Raw genomic sequence first — 20,889 nt, forward strand, 5'->3', positions numbered from 1 at the left:
GCCGGGTACTCCGTACGCAGCCCCCATTGGCTAAAGGTAGCCCGAGCTGGCCATTAGTCCGGACGGACGGAGCCCCTAGCGGTCCACATATTAAGGGATTCACCGGATAAAAACCGGGGTGAGGTCAGGACTCGAAAACCTGGCAAGACCATAGGTCATCCCTCATATCTCCCATATCCATATAAATTGGTGATAGTGATGGTTGAACCCCATTTCTCTACCATTGAGCCACATCCAATTTATTCCAATTATTATATTGAATTTGATTTTGTGATTTGTTGTTATAATAAAGTACAGCTTAATTTCTTCAAGCAAGCTATTTTACAGGCCCCTTTTGCAAAAGAAACAAAAGAAAAGGACGAGTATTAAATAACATTTCGTAGTTTGTAACCACTATAAAGTTGACGTGATCACTAAACATTTCCATGCTTCGGAAACAGAAACGAAAAACCATCATGGCATCCTCCGGAACGAATTGGAAACTGGCCGATCACCCGAAACTACCGAAAGGAAAGACGATTGCCGTCGTTGTTTTGGACGGTTGGGGTGAAGCCTCACCGAACCAATACAATTGCATCCATGTCGCCGACACGCCCACCATGGATGCTCTTAAAAATGTATATCTAATATTATTTCATTCATCGATTTATTAACGTATATCATATTGTGTTTTAGATTTGTTATTATTATTATTTCATAATGATCGAATCTGAATTTAGTAACCGTTGATTTTGATTTGTTTTTTTGGAAAGATCGTCGACAAACGATTGTTTAAAATAATAATTTTATGTGTTAGAATAGGAAAGGAAAATTGGATTTTAAGAATACAAAATATGAATTGTTGGCTTATGATAATATCATAATTTTCGCGTAATCATCACAGATTTACATTTAAATTCCACTCGGTTTCATTCAGGTCATGATTTTGAGCAAACCGAGTGAAAAAAAAATGTAAATCTATCATAATTATGCAAGTGAGATTACACTTTTTAATAATATCATAACTTTCAATTTCATTAGCAAAGATAATCACACTCGCCTGATCATCACAGATTTACATTAAAATTTCACTCGGTTATACTTAAACTCATGATTATGAGCGAAATCGAGTGAAAATAATATGTAAATTTATGATAATTGTGCGTGTGAGATTACACTTGTAATAATATCATTAACTTTCAGTTGCGTTAATAAGGATAATCACAATCGCATAAACATCACAGATATGCATCTAAATTCCACTCGGTTTCTCTCAAAGTCATGATTATGAGCAAAACCGAGTGAAAATAGAATGTAAAGCTAGCCTTGATAATTATGCGAGTGGGATTAATTTTATTAACGGAAATGAAAGTTAGGAGTATCACTGGTTAAATTGTCGGTATGATATACTATTTGTGAATCTGTCTATAGTTTTAAATTAATAAAATCCAATTTTTCACTAGAAAATGATTTGGTATATGTTGTCGACAGACTGCCCCTGATCGGTGGAGATTGGTGAAGGCGCATGGTAAGGCCGTGGGGCTTCCCACAGATGATGACATGGGGAACAGTGAAGTCGGGCATAATGCTCTTGGTGCCGGACGAATTTTTGCTCAAGGGTGATATTATTAACTCCCCATTCATTTTTCAATTTTCATCATTGATTTTCTGATAATTTGATGTTATGTTTTATGTTGCTGGTAGTTAATTTCAGACTAAATCTTGCTGAATAATGAAATATTGCACCAGTTATCAGAGTATAATAAGAAATTAAGCTTGACAATCAAATGTGCTAATCATATGCATTGTCACTAAACTGTAACTTTGTCTATTATCTAATTGAGTAATTGCCATCATTATTTACTAACAACAATATATTTATTCTACTAGTGCAAAACTTGTTGATAATGCTCTTGCATCTGGAAAAATTTATGAAGATGAAGGTTTTAATTACATTAAGGAATCTTTTGCAAATAATACTTTGCACCTTATTGGATTGATGAGTGACGGGGGCGTGCACTCGCGCCTTGATCAGTTACAGGTACGTAGGTTTCAATGTTAAACTACTGTTAAATCATTTTTTTATATATACCCATCACGAACTTGTGAATATATCATATATATGCCCTTAAAAACTAGCTAAAATATCAAATTTACACATTTCATTAAAACAAAAATGAAATGACCATTTTACCCTTAGCTATCTAAAACATTAAAATTTCATATTTATAAGAAAAGGGTAAAATATTAAAGTTTTAAGGTTGAAAAGGGTAAATTGGTCTTGAATTGTTTTAATGAAACGAGTAAATTTGAATATAACAAACCTTTAAGTCTTGTTTTTAGGAAATGCATAAATCTCATTTTGAGAAAAATATTGTTACTTGGTGAATATTCATTTTTTAAGATTAAAGTGGGTAAATTTGAAATTTAAAAGTTTTAGAAAAATAAGGGCAAAATGGTCATATGAAATTCTGCCTACTTATTATTAGTACACAGTCATATGTGTAATGTGTGTCTTATTGTGTTGCAGTTATTGCTCAAAGGTGCTAGTGAAACGCTGGTGCCAAGAGGATACGTGTTCATGTACTTACTGATTGGGCGTGATGTGGTGGATGGGTCAAGTGTTTGATTTTGCAGAAACACTTGAAAAGGATCTTGCAGAGCTTCGTAGTAAAGGCGTTGATGCACAAGTTGCTTCTGGTGGAGGGCGCATGTATGTCACCCTGGACCGTTATGAGGTAACTTTTTCATGTTTTATATGTTTGAACCGTTTGATAATGTTACACACATATTCATAAATCATGTGAAAAAATGTTTGTGCACAATTGCTTACAAGATTTTATTCATACAATGAATAATCTTGTATGGCTACTTATGTGTACTGCAGAGCTGGTAAAAACTGACAGACCAATACGCATTTAACTAAAAGTGCCATTTTCTTAAACCCTAACATGGACATGATTAATAAGCGGGTTATACGACACAACACGTTTAACAAGATTTTAGGTAACCGGTTAAAAGACAAATGATATGACACAGCAGGTTTAACATGATTAAAAATAAGAAGACACAGCTAACACAATAAAATAAAAGTTACCAAAACTTGTAATTCATATTTAATTACAGTTAGTTAATTATTTATATATCTATAATACCAAAACTTGCAATAGACTTATCATGTTGACCTGTTAATCTATTTAACATGATAAGTTAAAATGTCATACGGGTCGGGGTCAACCCGTTTAACATGATTAAAAATAATAAGCCACAATTAACACAACAAAATAAAGTTACCAAAATTTATAATGAATGTTAACTACAAGTACTAAATATCTCAAACACTAACTCGTTTAACTCCGTGTTGATTTTCAAGTCCTGTCATGTTAACATGCCATGTCATAAATTGCCAGCCCGGCATAATAATATACCTGTAACATTTGCAGAACGACTGGGAAGTTGTGAAGCGCGGTTGGGACGCTCAGGTTCTCGGTGAAGCCCCACACAAATTTAAAAATGCTGTTGAGGCTATAAAGAAGCTAAGGGAAGCTCCCAATGCAAATGACCAATACTTACCACCATTTGTGATTGTTGATGACAGCGGGAAGCCCGTTGGCCCTGTAACCGATGGTGATGCGGTTGTCACGTTTAACTTCCGAGCTGATCGTATGACAATGCTTGCACAAGCTCTGGAGTATGAAAAGTTTGACAAGTTTGACCGAGTTAGGTTCCCTAAAATCCGCTATGCGGGAATGCTTCAATATGATGGCGAGTTGAAGCTTCCAAAGTATTATCTTGTTTCGCCTCCACTGATCGAGAGGACTTCGGGTGAATATTTGGTTTATAACGGGATCCGCACCCTTTGCTTGCAGGTTAGCTTCTGAATCATTAATTACACGGATAGTCTATGTGGTTTGGTCATATTGCAACTATCCAAGTTTTTAAAAGTTACAACTTTAGACCAAACTTAGTCCCCGAGTTTCAATACACATTCACTTAACAGAAAAGGTTAACCTCCATCCAGTTTGGGGACCAATGGCACAGGTGTAAACATGCTCGGCTCGTTTTGATTTACCGAGAGCTCGAGCTCGACTCATTTTGAGATCTTTTTTAAAGCTCAAGCTCGGCTTGGGATCAACTCATTTGGTTCTTATTAACTAAATTATATACATTTTAGTTATTTTCTTATATTTTTGAGAAAAAACTTAAACGAGCCTAAGCTCGCGGCTCAAGGCTCAAGTTCGTGTGCAGTATCTTAAACGAGCCAAAGCTCAGCTTGAGCTCGGGCTGCGTTGTGTGAAGTTAACATATAGATGTCCAACATAGTTAAAACTCAAAACTGCACAACATTTTTTAAGGCTCGACGAGCCTAAACGTTCTTCCCATACAAGGCTTGAGCTCAGGCACGATAACTAAACAAACTTTATTTGAGGCTCGAGCTCGGCTCAGGCTCGATAAAGCTCGACTCATTTTCACCCCTAACTAGTGGTGTTCCATTTGTGCTTTACAGTTGTTTCAAATTTGTAATTTTTGAAACTTGATAAATAAAAGTTGCAATATGACCAAAGCGCAGGACTAAAGTTTCTGAAATTAAACATTTACTTAACAGAAAATGTTAACGTTAATGTCTTAAGTTCGTGCAAACAGTTGGTCTATAGTTAGTAGTTTTGAAACTTGGGGACTAAAGTTGCAGTATTACCAAGCTACAGGGACCATCTATCTAATTAATTCAAAAAATAATGTTTATCACACTTGCAGTGGTGTAATAATATACTTTTATAAGTGTATTAAAGTACTAATCTTATTAACACTTGTAAAAATTTATGGAAATCAACTAATTTGGTGTAGTGTACAAAATCTATCATTTAAAAAGCTTCTTGTTATTCTCAGTTGATTATAGGAATTTTTAAAACCGGGCTTCATGTTCTTGTTTAACAGTGAAACGGTCAAATTCGGTCATGTTACATTTTTCTGGAACGGGAACCGCTCTGGGTATTTTTAATGCAGAGTTAGAGAAATATGTGGAAATTCCAAGTGATAGTGGAATTACATTCAATGTTCAACCAAAAATGAAGGCTTTGGAGATTGGTGAGAAGGCCAAAGAAGCCATTCTCAGTCGCAAATTTGACCAGGTCTACTCAATTTTTATTAAATAGTTAGTGTTTCAAGTATGATTTCAAGAAATCATATTATTTGAATAGTAAGAAAAAAATTTCATATAAAAAAATAAATATTAGCAATTACAAATGCACATATATTTGTTAAGAAAATAATACATATATGAAATTTTGATTTATAATTTGTTAGTATTGTGTTTTTCATATGTTGGTAGATAAGAGTGAACATACCAAATGGTGACATGGTTGGGCATACTGGTGACATTGATGCTACCATTGTAGCCTGCAAGGGCTGCTGATGATGCTGTTAAGGGTAGTTTGACCATGTTGACTTTTGTTCTGAAAATTAGTTATTCTATGTACTTACCTTAAATTACAATGTTTTTGTGGTTACACAGATGATTCTTGATGCAGTAGAACAAGTGGGAGGAATATATTTGGTAACCGCAGATCACGGGAATGCAGAAGACATGGTGAAAAGAGACAAGAAGGGCGAGCCTATTTTTGCCAAGGATGGCAAAGTTCAAATCCAAACTTCTCACACTCTTCAACCGGTAATGTTTTGACCGCATATTTTGGCTTTGACTTGTTTGACTTTGAGATAATAATAATAATAATAATGGAGTGATGTTTAACTAGGTGCCGGTTGCAATTGGAGGCCCGGGGTTAACAAAAGGTGTGAAGTACCGGAAGGATGTACCGGATGGTGGACTAGCAAATGTAGCTGCAACTGTGATGAATCTACATGGGTTTCTGGCTCCCGATGACTATGAGACGACACTTATTGAAGTTGATTAAGTTGAAGATTCACGTACTGGTTTTGTTATCTTGTGATTTCTTCTCATTGATGAGGTTGAATTCAATTTGGAAAAGATAAACGATATGTTTTGGGAGTTTAAATAATTTGTAGCGAGAAATAATGCACGTTGTTGGAGTTCGAATGTTTATCAATTCGACTTAGTTTTCGAGTCTGATTAAAAATGTAATAAACTCTACTTGAACAGAAAGTGCAACCAAATTCATTTGAATATGTGAATTCTTAGTGCCGGCTGTCAATGATTTGGTGTCTTGTTAATTTCTTGGTTTACATTTATGATTTAACCATGCTAATATAGTATCCAAAGCTACATGCAATTCATGAATGTGTGTCAACTAGATATGGGTATTCATGAAAAAATCACAATGGCCAAATGCTAAATAAAGTAAGAAATCAGAATTATTACAAGAGAAAATTACTGTTTGCGTCCTCGTAGTTTTGGGGTGGAGGCACAATGAGTCCCCAAAAGAAAATTTAGACTGGTTTGAGTTCCCGTGGTTTCAAAAAATGAACCATTTGAGTCCCTGTTGTTACTAAACTATGTTAGCTTCAAGGGTAGATTTGACATTTCACTTATATATATATATATATACACACACACACATTGTCACTCTAAGAGCATTCTCAACCCATTCTTTAAAGTTGTCAAATCCATATAATTTAGAGTAAATTTTTTTGAAAACCATCAAAATCAAATTTCCAATCCATTCTCTATTATATGGATGAGCTATATGGCAACTAAAGTAAATCCCTAAATATAGGGACTCATTTTTCATCCATACCATATAATATATCATATATCTCCAATCACCATTTACTATATAATAAGATAAAAGAGAAATAAATAATAAAAAATTAATTTATGGATATGAATAGGGAATAGAATGTGGAAGAATTTTTTAAAATGATAGATAAATTTATGGAATGATGTTTTTTAGCTAAGTTGTAAGGAAAATATATGGAATGGGATGTGAATGCTCTAAGTCCTTAACTTTCATAACTAGTCACCTTGAGCCCCTTTCACCTTCAAACAAAAATAAATAAGCTTGACCAATTTTTTTAACAAAAATAAACAAACCGAACCACCTTTTCAACAAAAATTAACGAACCGAACTACTTTTTAATAAAAATACACGAACCAAACTAATTTTTTAAGCAAACTAAACGAATCGAATCACTTTTTATTAACAAGTATCATTTCGTTTAACAAAACTAAACGAATCAAACTCCTTTTTTTAACAAAAATAAGCGACCCGAAATTTTTTTTAATAAAAATAAACGAATCAAACTATCCTTTTAACAAAAATAAACGAACCAAACTTGTTTTTTTAACAAAAATAAACAAACCAAACTTATCTTTTAACAAAAATAAACGAATCGAACTACTTTTTTTTTCTTTTAAACTAAACGAACCGAACCACTTTTTTTAACAAGAAATTTAGTTCATTTCATTTAACAAAAAAAAACTAATCAAACTTATTTTTGAATAAAAATAAACCAACTGACCTACTTTTTTAACAAAAAAGAAAACACCGAAATACCTTTTTAATACAAATAAACAAAATGAACTACTTTTTTTTACTAGACTAAGCAAACTGAACAATTCGCTTTAACAAAAACAAACGTATAATTATTTTGGTTGATTATGGTTTGGTTAGTTCATTATGGTTTGATTGATTATAGTTTGGAGGTTAATTATGTAATTTGGTGGTAATTTTTAAAGAGAGACTAAAACTGAGTAATCACTTAACCAAAAGGACTTATATGGATCATAGAAAATGGTAAACTAGTAATTTCACATTTGACAAGGACTCAAATGGTTCATTTTTAAAACCACATGAACTCAACCAGTTCAAATTTTCTTTTGGGGACTCATTGTGCCTCCACCCTGAAACCTCAGGGACACAAACTGTGATTTTCTCTTATTACAAAAAAAAGTGTTGCCGTGGTGAGAGCTAAAATATAATATGATAAAGTTGGATCATGAACTTTAAGAAGAAAACAGGAAGTTATAGTTACTCAAATGAAAGCACATATAATCCACATTTTAGTTCAAGGAAATGACATCAATGTCACATTTTCAGTTAAGAAAAATAAGATGACTACATAAGGAATTAATGATGTGAATCAATGCTCTTTATAAGAATTAAAGAAACACAGTTTCACAAGTATAACTATCTACACGATAACGATAACTGATTCTTTAATTAAAATTAGTTTATTGACGACTTTGGTACCACTAAGGTCATGAGGTATACTCTAACTCATCTCAACTCCACATCACTCATTTTTTCTTTTTCACTCCATGTCATTCAAAGGAAATGGTTTAACCCATTTAACTCCATCTCTCTCCTATTAATACATAACTAAAATAAAAAATCAATTAGTAATTAATACATAGTAAATACATATTGTTTCTTTTAACCCGTTAAAAGCATAACACATTGGCCTTTTTAACACACTTAACACAAATGGTGAGTGGTTTAATCCATCTTTAAAGTGACATGTCATTTTAACCTTTGTATGAGTTAGAGTATACCCATGGCCTAAGCACTTATTGGGCAAATGGCGACGCCAAAGTGGTCCACATCATTTTATATTTTTTTTCGTTTTTTTTTCAAATTTGATAATTAAGCGGTTATTAATCTCAACTCACCTATGAAACACCCGGGATGGACAACGTTATTATACTGACTTCCGGGTTTTACCGACCTTTTTGTTTACTTATGGTATCGTAACGAACGTAACCGAAACCAACCAAATTCGGGTCGATACATAGTCGCAACGCCTGGGACCAACAACACTTAAATTTTACCAGGTCCCGAGTATTACCGACTCATTGTTGCAGCGCCCGAGTTTTTACCGACTCATTGTTGTCGCGCTCGAGATTGACAATGCTCGGGTTTTACTGACCAAGCAAGTGGCGTTTTTTATATTATAATGCTTTATATATTAATTAACCGAACCCATAGTAATGCACATCTGCAACTTGACACACACATATCTAACCTACCCAGCATATTATCCGACCTGCCCAAAGTCAAAACCCCCCAAACCAAAAGTCAAAGAATTCAAACTCTAAACAAGGTGGGAAACTAGTAAACAACTGATCTCCGTGACGTCAGCGATCACAACTCCAATTTCAAATAATAATCTTCCCCCTCTCAATCTAAACCACAATCAATCAATGAATCAATCCGTGGGCATGGGCATGGAAGACGAATACGAGAAACTCGAGAAAGTAGGCGAAGGCACCTACGGCAAAGTATACAAAGCCAAACACAAACTAACCGGCCAGCTCATCGCCTTAAAGAAATCCCGTCTCCAAACGGACCACGAAGGCCTCCCGCCCACCACTCTCCGCGAGATCTCCATCCTCAAACTCCTCTCCACTTCTCTCTACATCGTCCGCTTGATCAACGTCCAACAACTCACCCACAACACCAAACCCTTGCTCTACCTTGTGTTTGAGTACCTCGATACTGATCTCAAGAAGTTCATCGACTCGCATCGAAAGGGACCCAACACATTGTTGGATATTTTAGTGTTATTGGATTAACTTGTCGATCGAGGAAATAACGTTAGAGATTAAACGAGTTAGGTGATGCGGGAGTGCGGACTCGATTTTATCTTAAAGGTTATTTGGTTTTTACTATAACAATGGGTTTGTTATTAATTCACTTGGGCTTAAGTGGTATGTGAAGTGGGCTCAATTAATATTTGGGCTCATCTGACAATTAATCAAATAAATTGATCGATATTTTCCTGATGGAAAAAATCTCTCAATCGAATATACAGAACAGAAAGATGGTTACTTCTCTCTGGTTCTTCATCCGATAAATCATTGCGTGTAACCCGCAAATAGGTTTATCTGAAATTGATTCACGATTCAGAGATTAATCCAGGCAATTGTTCAAGAAACCAATATTGAAATCATGATTACAGGTTTGCATCATTGATCGAATTCATCCTCCAGGTACGCAATTATACAACAAAGATAAACCTATTGGGTTTGATTTGGTGATTATTATCAATTCTTAATTGGACTAAAAATTTGGTTGAAACCCTAATTCACAAATTCTGGTAATATGTTTTCCCATATTATCGGTTCACTGATTGAGTATGGTTATTGCAATTCTTGGAATAAAAGAATTGTTTTGATAAATTGTTTCGGTATTAAATAAATAAAAAAAAATCATCGAAAATATATATTCAGTCTATTTTGTTTGCTAACTTGAAATTGTGGATAGTGAATTTTCAACAAAAGGATATTAATAGTGATATGGGGTTTTGCGTCGTAAGAACATATTGGCACTGCATATTTTGTTTAATCAAAAAGTGATGGCTATCTAATTGTATATTGGCACCAATTTGGCAGTTTAGCACTTCGGATACATACATAAAGTATTAGTTTTTCTTATAATCAAAATAAATCATTTGTTAAAACAAAAGAAGATGGTTATACATGATTAGGAAAATTGAGAGATCTTGTTTATTCAAACCGGTGAATCATATAGACGTGATCCTGTGTTCTGATCTGGTCAGGAACTTTTACATTTGAAAAGTTCTAATCAGTTTTGATTCACAAGTTAGTTTTGTGTCCATTCAAGGAACAAAGTGATTTCTGTTTGTCCGTTCTAACAGTGGGTTCATCAAACAATCATATATAAAAATTGGATTGTTAACAAACTTATGACATACACTGTATGGTGTTTCATCTTTTAACTGGGTGAATATTCTTTTGCAAGAAAGAAATAAAGCAAGATCAAACTACGTTTGATGGGTGTCTATATTGACGGTTTTCAACGTTTTAGAAAGGAAAAGATGAGTTATAATCATGACACATTTCTTTTATTTGAAAGTTATTCATATATATTATTTGAAAGTCTTTTCAATCTTCACATTGAAAATTGATTTATACGTTCTTAATTAATTGTAAGTCATTCACTATCATCGCATATTGCTATTGAATTTTGGCCACTCATTTTGGTTCCATTTTGAACCGAATGTTATTAATGTATTTGGCTACTAATTTTGTTTTCTACTTTGATTCCAACAATTTCAAATTCATATGATTGATGATTGACTGGAAATAAACAAAAGTATATTTGGGATAATAGTTATCTCAAAAAGAAGCCTAACTAGTCTTGTTGGAGATGTGACAAACCCGGAAATCTCAAAAGATTGTTGAATGAAGATGGCAGAAGGAAATAAGTTTAATTGGGCGGACCCAAGTGGGCCAAAAGACCCTCTGCTACAAAAGGCGCGTTTATTAATTCTACTTTAATTTTGACAAAATCAATGAGTTTTGTAGTTGATTCAATAACTTAGTCGGGGCATGCTAATTATTTGCAAAACACAAAATCAGATTTGATTCAAAGAAACAATGTTTACTTTATAGTTTGAATGAAATAAAATATATTAAAAGATTTGTCCAGATGATACATACATGGGGTAGATGGCTATGACCCAAGTAATGATAAGCCTATTAGAGGTATACAAGTTGGTAAAACCCGTTCGGTGTGAAATAAATGAAACTCGATCTTCAGGTTTGTTATTGGACTCGAAAAGTCTAATGGAAAATAATTCAGTGAAGAATTATCTGTGGTTTATTTCTTCTTCCTAATATGTACAAGATGACATGCTTGCATGGTGGGTAGACTTGGGTCATACGAGTAATATATGCAAGGATCTGAAATGGTTTGAAGAATTTGAACCGGCTGAAGACTTGTATTTATACTTGTGGAAAACATTTGTTTTGGATTATGTGTTGTATGTTTCATGGATTAAAAAGAACCTCTTGTCTGGGTTGTTTTAAATAATTTTTGGTTTTAAGCAGATTATTGAGTCAGATAAATTTGTTTTATCTCGACTTGGAACCTTTGTTGGATTCGGATATTCATGTATTGGAGTATTTAAAGTAAATATTAATGTTATATTTGTTATTTAATCTGCTTGTATGTCATAATCATTTAAAAGCACGATAAACTATATGTATATATTGTGACATATCAGGTTAGGTCATGTGAATTATTTTGGAGTGAAAAGAAATATAGAATCTTGAAGGAAATGATTGATTCCTTGTTTTCTTACTCGGGTTTGAGTGATTGATTAGACAAAGAAATTATTATTTTCTAGTTTTGATATAAAGGATCTGGGGGAGGTTGATGATATCCTACGTATAATAATAAAAGGGCGTAACAATGGTATAGATGATTCGATTTCAGTATATTGAGAAAGTATTGAAGAAATTCAATCCGTTTGATTGTTCTTCGGTTAGCACTCCTATATATAGATCCTAATATCAAGTTTGTGCCTAATCAAGGTGATTCTATTTCACAATTAGAGTATCAAAGTTAATTGCATATTTGATGTATGCTATGATTGCACAAAGACTTACATAGTGTATGTTATGGGCAATTTGAGCAGATATACTAGTAATCTTAGTGCTCAACAGGCAAGTAGTAAATAAGCTACTTAATTATGGATGTGTATTCTCTTTTGGAGAATGTTTCATTTCTTAGGTAATTAAGGAATGAATTTGCATAACTTAACAATGGAAATCGAGTTTCTAGCATTCGCAACAATTGATAAAAGTGGTTGAATGAGTAAGAAACTGTGATTACAAAATTCCATTGTGGTCGAACCGATATCACAAAAATCTATCATGTGTGATAGTGATGACTATGTCATATGTATAATGGAAAGTCTAGACGGTTATATGTTATACAATACAATGTGTGATATCAGTTGGTGTGTAATATATGAGTATAAGTTGGCTAATGATCTAACTAAAAGGTTAGGAAGAGATCTCGTGAACATATCAGTCATGGGGATGGGTTTAAAGTCCATACATTAAAATCATATGTCAAGACACCCAATTCCCATCTAATACAACGTTAGATGCTAAATTCAATGCGGAAAGCTTGTCGTATAGATATTGGAACACAATATCATAAACATCCCAAGGTTTGTGTTCGGACCGCGAGATAAAGTAGGTTGAAGTATAGCTTCTTAATAGTTCATTGATAAATTGCAGTGCAGGTGCGAGAATAATTAACTACCTATAAGAATATGAAGTTTAGCCGCTTCAAAAAGCTTCGGAAGGCTAGTAAAATATTGTGTCGAGTGGAATTTGGATTTATAAACGTATGTGTATTTTGCCTTGAAGTATTCAAATGGATAGCAAGGGTTCAATCCATAGGACACCCCGATATTCGAATATTTTGATCGTGTAATTTACTAAGATGAAAACTCAATCTGTAGGACATTTTCATTTATGCATACGTTTGCGTTTCTGTGACGATGGTTGAGATAATCATGGATATCACTAAAATAGGGGAGGATTGTTGGATATTTTAGTGTTATTGGATTAACTTGTCGATCGAGGAAATAACGTTAGAGATTAAACGAGTTAGGTGATGCGGGAGTGCGGACTCTATTTTATCCTAAAGGTTATTTGGGCTTTACTATAACAATGGTTTATTATTAATTCACTTGGGCTTAAGTGGTATGTGAAGTGGGCTCAATTAATATTTGGGCTCATCTGATAATTAATCAAATAAATTGATCGATATTTTCCTGATGGAAAAAATCTCCCAATCAAATATACATAACAGAAAGATGGTTACTTCTCTCTGGTTCTTCTTCATCATATAGAATCATCAAAATCCAATTCCAACTACAGACAAATCTCTGTCTTATCCGATAAATCATTGCGTGTAACCCGCAAATAGGTTTATCTGAAAGTGATTCTCGATTCAGAGATTAATCCAGGCAATTGTTCAAGAAACCAATATTGAAATCATAATTACAGGTTGCATCATTGATCGAATTCATCCTCCAGGTACGCAATTATACAACACGCGTCACCGATTCCTGACTCTCAGATTAGGAGGTTCATGTTTCAGCTGTGTAAGGGTGTTGCTCACTGCCATTGCCACGGTGTGATTCACCGGGACCTTAAGCCGCAGAATTTGCTGGTGGATGAGGAAAAGGGGGGTTTGAAGATTGCTGATTTGGGGCTTGGAAGGAGTTTCACTGTTCCTATGAAAAGTTATACTCATGAGGTTGTTATACTTATACTCTTCTTGTTATTATTTTATTTTATTTAGGGGTGTGCGTAGGTCGGTTTTGAGATCGACTGAATTTCGGAGTAGTTTGTTTTACCATTTTTGTTTGAAAATTTTAGGCAAAACAGAATGGTAAAAAGTAATGAATTTTGGCATAAATAATTTTTGTTGGTTAATGATGTGTTGTCATTACACGTAGAGGTGGCAAATGGGTTGGGTTGGGTCAAAATGGGTCATGGGTCGGAACGGGTTAGGGTTGAAACGGGTTAGGGTCGAAACGGGTCACTTAAAAAAAGGGTTGTTTTGGTTCGGGTCGGAACGGGTTAAGGTCAACAGGTTCGGGTTATAACGGGTTTGGGTCAAAACTCGTTTAAGCGATTTTTCAGTTCGTTTCAGCGCGTAACAGCTCGTTTAAGCGATTTTCCAGTTCCATTCAGCGGGTAACAGCTCGTTTAAGCGATTTTAAAGTTCGTTTCAACGTGTAACAGCTCGTTTAAGAGATTTTTCATTTCGTTTCAGCGCGTAACAGCTCGTTTAAGCGATTTTTCAGTTCATTTCAGCGCTTAACAGCTCGTTTAAGCAATTTTTCAGTTTGTTTCATCGCGTAACAACTTGTTTAAGCGATTTTTCAGTTCGTTTCAGCGCGTAACAGCTCGTTTAAGCGATTTTGCAGTTCGTTTCAGCGCGTAACAGCTCGTTTAAGCGATTTTAATGTTCGTTTCAGCGTGTAACAGCTCGTTTAAGTGATTTTTCAGTTCGTTTCCGCGCGTAACAGTTTGTTTAAGCGATTTTTCAGTTCGTTTCAGCGCGTAACAGCTCGTTTAAGCGATTTTTCAGTCCGTTTCATCGCGTAACAGCTCGTTTAAGCGATTTTTCAGTTCGTTTCAGCGCGTAACAGCTCGTTTTAGCGATTTTTCAGTTCGTTTCATTGCGTACAGCTCGTTTAAGCGACTTTTCAGTTTGTTTCATCGCTTAACAGCTCGTTTAAGCGATTTTTCAGTTCGTTTCAGCGTGTAACAGCTTGTTTTAGCGATTTTTTAGTTCGTTTCATCGCGTAACAGCTCGTTTAAGTGATTTTTCAGTTCTTTTCAGCGCGTAACAGCTCGTTTAAGCGATTTTTCAGTTCGTTTAATCGCGTAACAGCTCGTTTAAGTGATTTTTCAGTTCTTTTCAGCGCGTAACAGCTCGTTTAAGCGATTTTTCAGTTCGTTTTAGCGCGTAACAGCTCGTTTAAGCGATTTTTCAGTTCGTTTCTGCGCGTAACAGCTCGTTTAAGCGATTTTTTAGTTCGTTTCATTGCGTAACAGCTCGTTTAAGCGATTTTTCAGTTCGTTTCATCACGTAACAGCTCGTTTAAGCGATTTTTCAGTTCGTTTCATCGCGTAACATCTCGTTTATGCGATTTTTCAGTTCGTTTCAGCACGTAACAGCTCGTTTAAGCGATTTTTCAGTTCGTTTCAGCACGTAACAGCTCGTTTAAGCGATTTTTCAGTTCGTTTCAGCACGTAACAGCTTGTTTAAGCAATTTTTCAGTTCCTTTCAGCACGTAACAGCTCGTTTAAGCAATTTTTCAGTTCGTTTTAGCACGTAACAGCTTGTTTAAGCGGTTTTTTCAGTTCATTTCAGCACGTAACTGCTCGTTTAAGTGATTTTTCAGTTCGTTTTAGCATCAAATAGCTCGTTTAAGCGATTTTTCAGGTCGTTTCAGCACTTAACAGCTTGCTTTAGCGATTTTTCCGTTCCTTTTATCACATAACAGCTTGTTTCAGCATGTTTTTGTTTCGTTGTTGTTGACATTTCAGTTTCGGTTAATTTGTCGATTTTTTTTGAACGAGGATAACGGACGAAACGTTTTAGTTTTTTTACATTTTTTGTTTTTGTTTTATTTTTTTAGTTATGATTTTTTTATTAATTTTTTTGAATATTTTTTAATGATTTCTATTAAGATCAAAATCCCTCAAAAAAAAATTCAAAAAAAACAAATAAAAAATCATAACTTAAAATATAAACAAATAACGAAAAAAGTAAAAAAACCAAAATATTTTCACCGTTAACCTCGTTCATCAAAAAAAAAAAAAAAAAAAAAAACCCGACAAATTAACCGAAACCGAAATGTCGACGAAAACGAATCAAAAACCTTAATCGACCCGTCTAGTGCGAAAACTCGAAAGAAACCGAAACCCAACCCGTCCAGTGCTAAAACTTGTGTCGGCACGAAAGCTGATCCGAGCCGAAACCTAAACCGATATCGTTCCAATCTAAAACCCATTTCAACCCAAACATGTCACTTTTCCTTAATACACTAACCCACATCGACCCATGTAGTTAAATTTGTCAACCCATTTTGACCCAAAAATAAGAATGTGGAATTTCAAGTGACCCATTTAATTAAAACCTATGACCCAATTCAACCCATTTGAATTTTAAAACAACCCAAATTGACCCATTTGGAATGGTTTGGGTCAAGGTTGCCACCCCTAATTACACGTTTGAAGCGAGCGCTTATGGGCTAGGCGGTATTATTTTCTTATAAATTACTTAAAATCGACATTTTTGTCTTTCGCTTTGGTATTTTTTATGATTTTTGGTTGATAGTAAAACCAAACCATGGAATAAGCTAAAAAAGCGTAAATCAAACTGTCGGTTTTAATGACATTCGGTTGCTTTGGTTCGCTTACGTCAGTTATTTGGTTGCGGTTTGATTATTTCAAATCGGATCATGGTCATTTGATTTTCACAATGGGTTAGGTTTTGGTTTCGGCTTAGTTAGTTTGCATTGACATTTAGGCTTGAAATTTTTGGGCAAAAGAAAAAAGGCTAGAAATAATGATTTTGGGTCTAAATTTTTTGTTAGCCAAGTTGAACTGAAAAGTTAGTTTTAAAAAAAACATAAAACCAAACGGTCGGTTTTTTATAGGGTGGGTTCGGTTATAGTTTGATTATTTCAATTTCACCCTTAATTTCATTGATGTTGAATTGGGGAATTTGGACATGATGTTTGATTTGCAGATTGTGACGCTTTGGTATCGAGCTCCTGAAGTTTTGTTGGGATCGACTCATTATTCGCTTGGTGTGGATATGTGGTCTGTTGGTTGCATCTTTGGTTTGTATTTTCAAATCTTTAATATGAAGATTATCAATATTTGTATATTGATTATACGTTGTTTATTAATAATTGGACTGTTATTATATGCAGCTGAAATGTCAAGAAGACAAGCTTTGTTTCATGGTGATTCTGAGTTTCAACAGTTGCTTCATATATTCAGGTTAACCAAAACATTCATGTCTCACTCACAGTACACAATTACTATATTACCCTTGCATTTAAGAAAAGAAAATTCAAAAATAAAAGAACTGATGGGGCCTGCTTAGTGTTAAAAAATGAATATGTAATAAAACTTTAGAAATAAAGGACATGATATGCAAGTGTAAGATTGTCAATTTAAAAGGCTTAACAAAAACGGTTAGCATCGGTTAGTGGAAATGACGAAAAGTGTGACAACGAACTACATGGACGTTTTTTTCTATACTAATCGCAGTTAAATGGCACGATCTGCAAATAACCCTAAACATAAATGACAAAACTGTAGCTTACCCTTAATCTATTAATCTACACGAGTTAAACAAGTTGACGGGTTTTAAACAAGTTGCAAACATATAACATGTTGAAATAAATGTGTAAACAGGTTTGTTGGTTGACCTGTTTCATTGAACTGGTTCCAAACATAACCTGTTTTCATGTTATGTTTTTACACCTAAACTTGGCCAATTGATGATTATTATGCAATGTTGACATGACTATAAAACTTGCAGGTTACTCGGGACACCAACCGAAGAACAGTGGCCGGGGGTGCACTCTCTAAAGGACTGGCATGTGTATCCAAAGTGGGAGCCGAAGAATTTGGCACAAGCGGTTCCATCACTGAACCTGATGGAGTTGATCTACTATCGGTATTTATAAACATATTGTTTTTTTGATTGTTTTAAGATTGGGATTTTATGAAATAATGACATTGGTTTAATTTGTTTCAGAAAATGCTGAAATACAACCCGGCCGAAAGGATCTCAGCCAAAGCAGCCATGAATCATCCTTATTTTGATAGCCTTGACAAATCACAATTCTAATCACATGTTTGATTCAAAAATTTCATCATCATCTTGGTGATTTTACTGTGTATGTCATACACCAAAAATGGATCTGCAATTTAAGGTTTTGGGTTTATGATATAGGAGAATAGTTGTTGGTTGAGACACTATAAAATAAAAAGGCCAAACATATTAAATGTTGCAAGATGATTCATTTTCTATTACATATTGGACTGGCTGGCCTACTAATCCAAAAACTTTTATTTTAATATTCTAAAGAATTATTAAGATATTAAACATGCTTACAATAAAAATTCAGACAATATTCTATATATTTGAATAAAATAATTTACATTTTTTTTTGTTATTTCTTATATTTTTTGGTGTTCTTTTTCTGTTTGCACGAATCACTTTATTGAACAAGTTTAGGGAATAACAGACTGTGAGGAGTTGTTATGATCCGTTTGTACACAAGAATCAGATATTTGTTAATAATGATGATTGCAATCATTTAATACCTTTTTCTAGAACAAAATATTCAATTTCTGCCAAACCAAATTGTATTTTTCTTATTCGGCCGGTATGTACTTGAACTTGATGTGACACTTTATCCCGACCCAACCATTTGTTGACTTAATCTATACATATAAGTCAAAGTGTGAAATGTCTTTATCTTTTAGCATGACAAGCAAGATGTGATTAAATCATGCAATAGACGAAATATTTTTATATCAAGAACCCCACTCAATCGAAAAAACATTTCTTGTTACGGCACCTGTAAGTCTATAACACGGCCCACAAATGTAAAAGACATCATCCATACAACTCGAATGATTGATTGCTTATCATGCGATAATAACATTAACAAAAACCTTTTGATTAATCAAATACTAAGTCCAAATCCGTATATATCTTTATAACTATACAATCTAATGTAAAAGAAAAGTAGAACACAAACGATAACTGAGATACACTGAAATAACCGACCCAGATCAATAATTGATGGCTCCGTTATTATTATTATTATAAAGTTTACACTTTAGTTTTGGTTATATCTCATTACAAAACTGAACCAAAACTTCCCAACCGTACCAAACTTTAAAACCGAACGGCATCGAACTTGGTTAGTTGGTTGAATATTTATTGTTGAATTTAATAATTTATTAATTTATAACCCAAATGTCTTATTTGGGGTCTAGTAGTCAAAATATTTACACTTTCAAACCCAAATCTATTAATACCTATGAATAATTCAAGTCAAAAGTCTAGAAAAAAAAATAGTGAGTTTTAGCGTATTATTTCATGCCAAATATTTCAAATTCAAATCCAAAAATCAAAAACCATCTCATAACTTAATCAAACTCACACATAAAATCGAAAACCGAAAAACCCAAACCCGAAAAGTTAGTCATTTTTGAGCTCAAAACCACATAATTACTAATACAAACTCATAATCAGTCAAAACAAGTGTTTTATTTCAATAGTCAAATATGTAAACACAATAACTAATCCACAAAAAAGTCTACAATAATCAAGTATCCATGTGAAATAAAAAAAAAACATACTCATAATCATCCTTCACTATAACTTGTTCTTGTAGCGACAAGTCTCATTGGCAATGCTTCTAGTTCTCACATCAATATTAATATCACAACTAGACGTAGACGTGACATGAATATTAAACACCACCACACGAACTTTCGCTTTAATTTTCGCATAAGTCGAAATCGGCAAAACACCTCCAATAATATCCGAATAGATCTGCGGATCCATCACGACCCGGTCCGCAAATATAGTAACCGTCAGGTTCAACCGCTCCGTATCATCGGATCCAAGTTTTCCGGCGGGTATCGGAACGTCACCGATGTCACGGCCTTTGTACCGGAGCGTAGCCGAGCTGTTGCGGTACTTGATACTGACTTTGTTAGGGTTTTTGATTGAGATGCCGAGTGCGAGTGAGACGTTTAGTGTTACGCTTGGTGGAATTGGAACGACGGAGACGTCGAAGTCCTGTAGTGCCACCGAGGTGACGGCGAGTACTGGCTTTTTGGCTTTGAAGACTGTGAAGGCTAGGATTATTATTATTATGGTAATGCTGAGGAGGACTGCGAGTATTGATGAGCAGATTATTATGCAGCGGCGCCGGCGTTGGGGTTTGGTGTGGTGGCCGGTGGTGGTGGGAGTTGATCGGAGTGGTTGTTCTTCTTTCTTCTCGATGTCCATTGGAAGTTGAGTTTGAAGTTTGAAGAATATTGTGAGTATTATTTATATGATGAAAATATATTTGATAATGGAGAATGCTGTATATATAGGTCCTGTGGTTTGACTAAATTTCAAAGTTTGGTACTCGAATTTTAAGAATTGTAAATTGAAGCATTCATAATATATCTGTATATATGTAAGCGGGCTCTCTATATTGTGTAGATTAGTTGCGAGTGAAGAAGATAGAAAAAATTATTGGTTATCATTAAATTTAAAGAAACACTATTCATATTTTATAATTTATAATGTTTTTTGAAAATGGCTGTGACTGAAGAAGAGTGAAAATGTGATGATAAAAGTATAAAAATGTATTATCTAGTTGAAAATTAGAGCAAAATATAGTGTTGTTTAGCGTAATTATAGAGATTGAGATAGAGATGCTACTGGGAATGCTCTTAGTTTAAGCATCTAAGAGATCGTTGTGCGTTTAGTCCCACCACTGTTAATTCTAGGTAGTTTTAAATAGAAAATTGGCGTCATGAGTGATTAATGTGAAGGTAATTGTGATTTCAAATATGAAACTCTAGTACAGTAGTCTTTTGTTTATTTTAATGGCCAA

At 34.2% G+C, this 20,889-nt stretch overlaps 2 protein-coding genes and 2 pseudogenes across 4 annotated transcripts; 3 read left to right on the top strand and 1 right to left on the bottom strand.

Annotated features, from left to right (window-relative positions):
* The first annotated feature begins 446 nt into the window (after positions 1–446).
* Positions 447–4,014, top strand: LOC143578448 (2,3-bisphosphoglycerate-independent phosphoglycerate mutase-like; annotated as a pseudogene). The gene is made up of 5 exons (XR_013143260.1): positions 447–617; positions 1,471–1,598; positions 1,870–2,020; positions 2,510–2,717; positions 3,423–4,014. The product of XR_013143260.1 is annotated as a 2,3-bisphosphoglycerate-independent phosphoglycerate mutase-like (transcript).
* Positions 4,015–4,934: 920 nt separating this feature from the next.
* On the top strand, positions 4,935–5,891 carry LOC143578441 (2,3-bisphosphoglycerate-independent phosphoglycerate mutase-like). The gene is made up of 4 exons (XM_077062028.1): positions 4,935–5,108; positions 5,309–5,371; positions 5,492–5,647; positions 5,733–5,891. Exons 1-4 carry the CDS (start codon positions 4,935–4,937, stop codon positions 5,889–5,891), a joined length of 552 nt encoding a protein of 183 aa, XP_076918143.1.
* Positions 5,892–8,773: 2,882 nt separating this feature from the next.
* On the top strand, positions 8,774–18,292 carry LOC143578449 (cyclin-dependent kinase B1-1-like; annotated as a pseudogene). The gene is made up of 6 exons (XR_013143261.1): positions 8,774–9,441; positions 13,757–13,979; positions 16,992–17,085; positions 17,179–17,248; positions 17,796–17,933; positions 18,015–18,292. The product of XR_013143261.1 is annotated as a cyclin-dependent kinase B1-1-like (transcript).
* A 1,357-nt stretch (positions 18,293–19,649) lies between these two features.
* Positions 19,650–20,291, bottom strand: LOC143578442 (uncharacterized). The gene has a single exon (XM_077062029.1). The coding sequence runs from the start codon at positions 20,289–20,291 to the stop codon at positions 19,650–19,652; it is 642 nt and encodes a 213-aa protein (XP_076918144.1).
* Positions 20,292–20,889: the final 598 nt, after the last annotated feature.

The sequence above is a fragment of the Bidens hawaiensis genome, unplaced genomic scaffold, assembly GCF_021521415.1.
Source record: "Bidens hawaiensis isolate Kalapana, Puna unplaced genomic scaffold, B.hawaiensis_p1.1 tig00029273_1, whole genome shotgun sequence".
Taxonomy (NCBI): Eukaryota; Viridiplantae; Streptophyta; class Magnoliopsida; order Asterales; family Asteraceae; genus Bidens; species Bidens hawaiensis.